The sequence below is a fragment of the Suncus etruscus genome, chromosome 2 (assembly GCF_024139225.1).
Source record: "Suncus etruscus isolate mSunEtr1 chromosome 2, mSunEtr1.pri.cur, whole genome shotgun sequence".
NCBI lineage: Eukaryota > Metazoa > Chordata > Mammalia > Eulipotyphla > Soricidae > Suncus > Suncus etruscus.
The window spans coordinates 12,196,693-12,206,155 of NC_064849.1; the positions used below are offsets into that span (position 1 = coordinate 12,196,693).

At 50.1% G+C, this 9,463-nt stretch overlaps 1 protein-coding gene across 1 annotated transcript; it reads right to left on the reverse strand.

Moving 5' to 3' along the window:
- Nucleotides 1-8,266: 8,266 nt before the first annotated feature.
- On the reverse strand, nucleotides 8,267-8,894 carry LOC126001291 (transmembrane protein 126A-like). The gene has a single exon (XM_049768526.1). It carries the CDS (start codon nucleotides 8,822-8,824, stop codon nucleotides 8,267-8,269), a length of 558 nt encoding a protein of 185 aa, XP_049624483.1. The 5' UTR covers nucleotides 8,825-8,894.
- Between the last annotated feature and the right edge of the window lie 569 nt (nucleotides 8,895-9,463).

Below are 9,463 nucleotides of genomic sequence, written 5' to 3' on the forward strand. Positions count from 1 at the left end.
TGGAGCAGTCTAAAGCAGTGCTTCTCAAATAGTGGGGCGTGCCCCCGAGGAGGGGGGCACAAGGCTCTGTAAAGGGGGGCATGTTTGACCTCAGCAAACACTGTCCTAACAAGCTAAGCCCCGTGTTTATGTCTCTGTATGTCTCTGAAGCTGAGAGTTGCTGCTTCAAACCCCGCTTTGAAAAGCTATGCATTGCAAAATGTGCTCATTGTGGCCATTAATCCAGACATCACCTCTGCTCAAATTATTTTATATATTTTTGTTTTGCAGGTTAACATTTTTTTAATAAATATATTATTTACAGTTGAACAGGGGGGCATGAAAAATGTTTTTTCTTCCTAGGGGCGCATGACAGAAAATAATTGAGAAGCACTGCCCTAGAGGAACATGCTTCCTCCTCCTGGCTGGCCTCCTGAATCATGGCATTCATTGTCAGAGTCACCAAGACAGGGTGGGGGACCCCAAGTGACCCTCTGTTAGGGTACATGGGTTTGCAGGTGGTAGCCCTGACACCTCCCTTTATCATTACAGAGGTCATTAGGAGAGCAGGGAGATGGGACAGAAGGAAAGGAGAGAAATGCGGCATTTGTGGGGAGTCTTTTTTTTGTGGAGGCACAGCAGAGCCTGGATGGTTCCTGGACCATATCCTCAGTAGAGACACCTCTGCCCTTGGTGTGTCCCATAGGGCTATGGAATCTTTTCAGGGTGTTTGGAGATTTCTGCATGGGCTTCTCCCACTCTTCCCAAAGCCCCTGGCTCCCCTGGAAAACTCACCCTCTGTGACCCCATTCTCTTCCCCCCTTTCTTTTCCATCATAACTTTGGTTCTCACAGATTAGTGCTCTTACTTTCTAGCTTCAGAAGCGGCCAAAGAGTGGACACCTCCCCCAGTCCTTTCTGTGCAGGGCTGTGGCCCGGTCATGCTCAGCAATTGGGGGCTCCAGGTCCGTCCACACCTCAGAGACATTTAATGGGGCTTCCAGGGTTGCCTCAGATGAAGCTTAGAGGTCATGTGGTACCAGGGTCAAACCCAGGTCAGGTACATTCTAGATGAGCGATCATTGGTTTCCTTCCAGAACTCTCCTCACATCTTAGTACATTCAGCTCCCGAGGAACTCTCCCAATGCTCTGCTTTTGGGTTTTTCCAAATGGGGGGGTTGATATCAACATGATTGATTCAGCCATTGGCCATTGGTAAATGAACCCACCCCCACTCTCCGCTCCAGAGGTTGGGGATGGATGGAAAGTTCCAAGTGTCTGATCATGAAATTAGTTAGTCCCCCCTGGCAATCAGCCCCTCTAGCCAATAGAAGACAGTTTTCTCACAGAAATTACGGGGGTATTGGATCCAGAAATCCAAGAACTCAGTATGGCAGTCAGGGATGGCAGACAGAAGATTGGGCTTCTCAGGAGTGGGCAAAACCCTTTGAGTAGGAGTGAAGGAAATCCAAGGTGCTCACAGACTACACCACAGCCCCCAGGCTGCTCACTGTGGGTTTGTGACATCAACAGAAACTGGGGAAACTCCTTATTCTCAGTTCTGGGAACTCTTTCCGTGCTAAAGCTCATCAGAGCATTTGCAGCCCCTGCCCTTCCCCGAAGTTCAGACAGAGCCAAACCAGGCACTATAAGACACAAGATCTTCCTCTCTCAGTGGGTGAAGGGGGCATATGGGAGCAAAGATGCAAAGCCTGTGCTACAGTCATTTCAGCCTTGAGAAAAACATTCCTGGTCACCTCTGGGCAAAACAGAAGTTTCCTCACTGCCTTGAAGCCATCTGTTCCTTTGTGAGCTCTGGAACCACTGCAGCCCCCTGTGAGGAGAGGTGGAAGAAGATTCTAGAACTCTTAGGGGTTGTGAGGGAACTCTACATGCTACTAACATCATAGAGAATGAAGGTAGAAGGTGGAAAGTATCAGATCCTTCTGAATTGGTGATCCTAATCACAACTGACCTGAAGCCAGGCCCACTGTTGGACTTTCATCATGGCATCTACCAAGCACATGCTCCCAGTTATATAACCCAGTGGGAGGAGGGTTGCCTGCTTTTTGCAACATACAGAGTCCATATGATGCAAGCCTAAGAATAGGCACCCGGCTGTGCCAAGGGCCTCCCCTGCACCCCAGGGCCTCAAGGAGGAAGCAAGCCTGTTCCAGAACCCAAATAAAAGGTCCCGCCACCCACTTGTCTATTTCAGGGTTTCCATGCCGCCCGTCACCATAGCACTGTGACAGAACGCAGGGAAGGGAAGGGCCTGGTTTTGTTCCAGGCTGTAGTTGCTACAGCCACATTTCATGGGTGGGGAAGGCTGGGAGGGAGGAAGGGAGGGAGGGAGGGAGGGGGAGGGGGAGGGGGAGAGAGAGAGAGAGAGGGAGAGAGAGAGAGAGAGAGAGAGAGAGAGAGAGAGAGAGAGAGAGAGAGAGAGAGAGAGAGAGAGGAGAGGAGAGAGGAGGGAGTGAGAGAGAGGAGAGAGAGAGAGAGAGAGAGAGAGAGAGAGAGAGAGAGAGAGAAAGGTAGAGGGAGAAGGTAGAGGGAGAAGGTAGAGGGAGAAGTGGGGAGTGAGGGAAAGAGAGAAGAGAGGGGAGAGAAGAAAGGGAGAAATGGGAAGAGGAGAGAGGAGAAAAGAGAGAAAAGGAGACAGAAAGGAGAGAGAGAAAGAGATGAGAGGGAGAGAGGAGAGAAAAAAAGAGAAAGGAGAGAAAGAGACAGAGAGAGACAGAGAGATAGAGAGAGGGATCCCGCCTGACATTTCAGGACAGCGATAAGAGGGTAAAAATAACCCCCCAAGCGCCTGCAGCCCAGTTCGCCTCTCTCAAGTCACAGCTCTTATCACTCGCCCTACTTTGGGGACAGAAAGGTTCCTTTCAGGTCACCCTATGGCCTGCCTCTCTCCAGGATAGCCAAAGAGGCAGAGGCAGTGAGGACCCCCACCCCCAGCCATGGAGAGGACTGCTCAGGATCTCCTGGGCCATAGAGAGGACTCTGCAGGGTTTTCCTTTTCATTATACAAACAGCCACTCACACCTGTCCCCCAATACCCAGTGGCAGGAAGCTGCCTGGCTCTCTCCAGACACAGTGAGGGGCTGCCCACCCCTTCATCCAAAGGGTGGACTCAGAGTTTTGCCTGTGGACATACAGTCCTTTAGGATTCCAAATCAGCTGCCGCAGCACAGCCTAGGGACACCCTGGGTCATCTTTGTCCTCATGTGTCCCCCACATCCATGTATGCTAGAAGCTCCCTCATTTACTCTCCAGAGGTCTCGATTTTTTTTTTCGGACCACACCAGTTTGATGCTCAGGGGTTACTCCTGGCTAAGTGCTCAGAAATTGCCCCTGGCTTGGGGGGACTATAGGGGATGCCGAGAGATCGAACTGCGGTCCTTCCTTGGCTAGTGCTTGCAAGGCAGACACCTTACCTCTAGCGCCACCTCACCAGCCCCCTGAATCTCGATTTCTTCCATCAGGCTCCCAGAGGCACCCCAAGTCCTTCCCAAGTGGCAATGGCCATGAATTTGTATGTGTGTCCGGAGCTGCAGGATTCACTGCAGCACTGGATTGTATGCACCACACTGAGCTGCTGATGGCAGGTGACAGAGCTATTCACCCCTGTCCTGAGAACCAGCCCCCCTGTTCTCTCCCCTGGTAGAGAGTCCTTCCCTCTCTCTGCGGCCAAGGATTTGCACTGAGCCATTTCATCAGTTAAGGCACTTGCGGTTGCAAGTGACCGAAACGGAGATCTGAGCTGGATTCCATGAAAGGGGAATTTACTGACTCCATGCGGGGAGCTCCGAAGGCAGCCAAGGGTAGAGACTAGCTTCAGGCACAGCTGGATCCAGCAGGGGAAATGATACCATCAGACTCAGGTTTCGCTTCTCCCCCTTCCCTCAGCCCTGTTCCCTCCACTTGGCTCCCTTCTTGGGATTGTGGGGTGCAAGGATAACTGCAGGAGGAGCTGGGCAGCTCACCTTTGAGGGTCCAAGGCCATTGGGAAAAAATAGCCCTGGTGTTCCCTGCAGCAGCCTGAGGCTTAGATGCCTATGTGTTGGGGAGCCAGGGGCTTCTCAGGTTCTCACATGAGGTGTTCAGAGGGAAACTGGGCACAGCTGCCCAAATCGAAGGGACCTGTTGCAACTACCCAGCTCTGGGCGGTTGCTCCAGAAATGGGCAGGAGAAAGTCCCAGGGGGTGACTCAGCAGTGCTCTATGGGCATCAGCCCTTCCACCAAAGAAGCCCAAATGGCACTATGGAGTCCAGTGACAGCACAGAGGTGAAAGCGCAGGCCAGACAGCTGATCTAGCTAGTTCCCCAATACCACACGGGGTTCCCAGATCACCGGTGGGAAAGACCTCGGAGCACAGAGACAGAGAAGAGCCTATTGCGCCCCACCCTGTCCCTGGTATGAACCCACTGGGCTGGCACCTCCCACCTACCATAGGACCCTTCCTTGAACTTGAGCGTAGGGCAAGAGGGGGTCACTGTCAAAATCCTATAGGTGGGGTGCTGACTAGTGGGTTGTTTACATGTGTGTGTGTTCTACAAGAAGGGTTTGGGGGGAATTAGATAAAGCTGGAGGTGACTGTGCACCTTTCTGGTCGGAGATTCCAGTCCCTTTTGGAAGGCTGGGAAGTGTCTCCTTTTGACCTGAGCCTCCACAAAATCAAACAGATGGAGGATATGCAGCAGAGACATCTCAAGGGGAAAGGAGAGCAGGGTGAGGCAAGGAGAGTGGAAGTGTCTCCCACCTTACACCCCTTTCACCAGGCAGCAGACAGCTTGGGGTAGGCACAGCTGAGATGAGGCCCAGGCTGTATCCTCACTTCTAGGTTGTGGGTGGAGGATTCTCTTAAGGGCCCCAAAGCTGCACCTTGAGCTCCCTAAAGCTGCTTTTGGGGGCCCTGCCTACCTACAGGAGCCATGCCTGTCTCTACAACAGTTTTGACAATCCCCCCCATCCTGACAGTTCCCCCAATCCTGACAATCCCCCAACCCCAACAATTCCCCAAACCTGAAAGTTCCCCAAATCCCAACAGTTCCCCAGTCCCAACAGTCCTCAATTCCATCAATCCCCCAACTTCCAATAGTCCCCCAACCCCAACAGTCCCCTAATCCCAACAGCCCCTCCCCAAGACCAACAGTACCCCCCAAAACCAACAGTCTCCCCCAAGACCAACAGTCCCCCCCAAGACTAACAGTCCCAGTTGCGGCAACAAGCCCTGCCTGCTGCATAGCTCTGGAAGCACCCCCACTCTGTCCTCCTGTTGCTAAGCAGCTGCTTCTGCCCCTCAGACTTCCAGCTCCTCCACCCCCTCATGCTGCAGGGAAATCCAGGAGCAGTTCCCACTCAAGAGTCACTTCCTTCCGCTCCCTCTTTGAAGCCCTCACTTAGGGACCTTAGGGACCCCCCAGAGCACCCCAGGGCTGAGACCTCCTTCCTTCCTGTCTCCTCCAGTGCTCCCCTCCCTCTTCTTCTTGCTCCCTTCCTCTCTCCCCTACTTTTCATCCTTCCTCCCTTCTTCTTTCTCTTCCTCTTCACCCTTCTCTCTATCCTTCACAAACCAAAACACTGTGGGGAAAAAACACTTGTGGGGAGTCCTGGGGAGGCTTTTGTGGGGGTACAGCAGAGCCTGGATGGCCCCTGGGTTACCTCCTCAGCAGGGTCACCTCTGACCTCTGTTTGCCCCATAGGGCTATGGATTCTTCCTGGGGGTGTTTGAAGCTTTCCTGTGGGGCCTCAGCCTTGCCAGGCCCCCACCCCAGCCCTCCTTGCTCCTCCCAAAGCCGCTCTAGACTTGACTCCCTGGAAAACTATCCCTGTGGTCCCCCTAGTGTCTTCCCCCCTTTCCCATCACAGCTTTGGTTAGTGCTCTCCTACTTCTTGCCTTCAGAGACAGCTAAGGAGTCCCCCTTTTCCCCCAATCCTTTATGGGCAGGGCTGCATCAGGGCCACACTCAGCATTTGGGGGCTCCAAGGTCATATCTCAGAGACATTCAAGGGATTTCCAGGGTTGTCTCAGATGAAGCTTAGGGGTCATGAGGTACCAGGGTCAAACCCAGGACAGGTACATTCTCAACAAGCCATCGCTGGTTTCCTTTCAGAATTCTCCTCACATCTTTGCATATTCAGCTCCCAAGGAGCCCTCCCAGTGCCCCCATACTTTGGGGATTTCATGGGTTTTTCAACATAATAATTCAGCCATTGGTCATCAGTAAATGAATTTAACCTTGCTCCCAACTCTAGGGGCTGGGGTGGCATGGGAAATTCCGAGTGTCTGATCACGTGAGATTGGTCCCCCTGGCAACTGTCCTTCACTGCCTCCCCCAAGGTCAAATCATTCACATCAAAAGATGCTTTTGTTGGTTTGGGGGGGGGGGGCTACTTGGTGGTGGTCAGATCTTACTCCTCTTGACTGCACTCCTGGCAGGTTTGAGGGACCGTGTGGGGTAAGGAGATTTAACTGGTTCAGCTGCATGCAAGGCAAACACCCTACCCACTGTACTATCTCTTTGGTCCTCACAAACACCCTATCCACTGTACTATCTCTTTGGTCCTCACAAGATAGTACATTTCCATCACTGTCAGTACTCGAGAAATTCCAAGGATTCAGGAAGCTAGAACTGTGGAGAAAGATCCAATCAATATCTTCTTATGAAGCCAAAGTTCATTTTAGCCAGATCAACCCTTACTGCAATCCATGAAGTGGTCTGTTCTGCTTCTTCTTTAGGCCTCTCATTTCTCCCATCGATACTGAGCGGTTGTTTTCCATTTTGAAACTCTTTGAAGTCCATCTTAAGTGCTGGTTCTGTTTTATGCCACTGTCAGTGAAACGATTTCTCCATTTCACTTTCAACTTGCTCGTTGTCAAGCATGCGAAAACGTACAACTGGATCTTGTGTCCCATAGTCTTGTTGAATTCATAAAGGAGTTAGATTTTGGAGCATCTGTTATCAGGGACAGTCTCTAAGAATTTCTTAGACTCACAATTGTGCCAGCTACACAGAGGGGAGGTCTCACACTTGCCTTTCCCACCCGAATCCCTTTTGTTCCCTTTTCCTTGTCTGATTACCTCCAGGAGAATTTCTAGGACAAAGCTGAGGACTTGGCCCGTCCTTGTCTTATTTCTAATCTCAGAGGAGAATTCCCCACATTTCACCAGTAAGTGCCAGATTAGCTGTTGGATCCCTATAGGTGCCTTTTAAATTTTGGGGGAGCTTGGGGCTGGAGAGACAGTACAGCAGGGAGGGCACTTGCCTTGCACACAGCTTACCTTGGTTCTATCCTCGACACCCCTTATGTTCCCCAGAGCACAGCCAGGAGTGATTCCTGAGTGCAGAGCCAGGAGTAAACCCTGAGCACTACCAGGTGTGGTTCCCACTCCCCCAGATTTTTTGTTTGTTTTGGGACCATATCCTGGTGTTGCTCAGGGTACCGTATGGGATGCTGAAAATCAAACTTGGCCACATACAAGAATCATCCCTGCTGGACTATTACTCCATCTCTTTCTTCTTTTTCAAGACATTTGCTTCCCTCTCTCAATGCAGTCAGTCGGTTGATATATGGATGACCCTCGATCTCAGCACCCAGTTTTCCTGAAGATTTTGCAGCAGAGCTGGTGGTGGAAAGGTGCTTCCCAGCCCTCCCACCTCAGATTCCAGGCCTGGCCTCTCTCCCTACTCTCACTCTCCTCGCCCACCAGCTGGATCTTTGCAAGGCTTTCACCAAAACAAAACTGCTCCTGCTCACCCATCTGGGGACAATTAGAGAGAGGCTGGAGTTCCACGGAAGGATCTATTCACTCCGCTCTGTGGGTGGAAAAGAGAACAGCCGCGCCCCCCACCCCGAAGAAGGGTGCCTGGGTCTGAAATTAGAAAAACAGGGAGGATGTTGCTGGGGAAGGGAAAGGGAGGAATCCATTGAGCAAAGACTTGGGTCGTGAAACGACACAAAACTGGCACCTATGCATTCTGCGTCCTGTGTCCCCCGTGGGCAATCCCAAGATTTCTGCCTCCTTCTCATTGTACTGTTTCTTGACTCTTGCATTTCTGATCTCTGGATTGTCCCTGTCTCAGGTGTGACCTCTGCCACACATGCTACTTGTTTGTTGGTTTGTTTTGTTTGGGAGCCACAACTGGCAGTGCCCAGGGCTTATTCCTGGCTCTGTGCTCAGGGATTACTCTTTTTTATTTTTATTTTTATAATTTTATTTGGGTGCAGTCTTACTGAACAATCATTGCATTTCCTTGGCCAGTTTCAGGTAACTGAAGAGCCTTTATAAGTAGTTTATATTGTCTAGAATAGATCCAAGATAGGCTGTAAACATAGTTTGAAGCCACATGGGAAATAGCATCTTTCTAAAGACAGGCTTGGAAATCCCAATCCAGTAAACTAGGATATTTGTTTTTTCAGGTAACAAAACTGAGCTATACCTGGCTGCTAGCCCACCATTTACAGGTATAGCCAAGAAAACAGGGTATAGACCACCCAATATAAAACCAACCAGCCCTCCACGAATTATGGTACAGGTTTCACAATTCAAATCACCTGTACTTAAAGGTAAACTTATAAAACCTTTGTAAGACACATCTGCTGTAAAAAATGGGACCACTGCCATAGGTATGCTAGAAACTATACATCCTTTGGTCACATTTAAAATGCGTCGAAAGAGACTGTTTGCTATTAGACCACTGAAAGCAGCATTAATTCCAATGAATGTGGATCCATACTCAAGTAGGTGCCTTTCTGCTTCTGGAAGTTGGTTAATTTTTCTGTTTATAATATTAAAAATTAAGTTTTCCTTGGCAGTATTATCCTGTTTATGGTTTTCCATCTTGAACCTTAGGAAAAGGTAAATTTCATTACCAGTAATGTATCTCTCTCTGCACAGTGGCTCACTGCAAGGCCCGTCCATTTAACCTGCAGGCAGCCATCTTGGCTGACCAGGGATTACTCTTAATGAGACTCAAGGTACCAGGTGGGATTCTGAGGATCGAATCTGGGTCAGCTGCATGCAAGAAAAATGCCTTAAGCCTTATACTATCTCTCTGTACCTTCTTCTTTAAAAAAAAAAAAATCAAATCATATAGCTATATTTTAGGAGGCCACACCTGGCCGTGCTCAGAGGTTACTGCTGACTATGTGCTCAGGGCTCATTCCTGTCAGTGCTCAAGAGACCTTATGGGATGCCAGAGATTGAACCTGGGTCAGCCATATGCAAGACAAATGCCCTCCCACTGTGCTATCAATTCAGCCCCATTTAACTACATTTTAATTTTATTTAGCTATTTTTAGTTTGGGGGCACACCCAGCAGTGAGCAGTAATCCTGGCTTTGTACTCAGGAATGAGCCTTGGAATTACTTGGGGGACCATATGTGGTACACCCAGATTCCAACCGGTGTGAATGGGTTGCAAGACAAGGCAAACACATTTACCCCTGTTCTTTCTCCCTGCTATTCGAATTTAAATGAA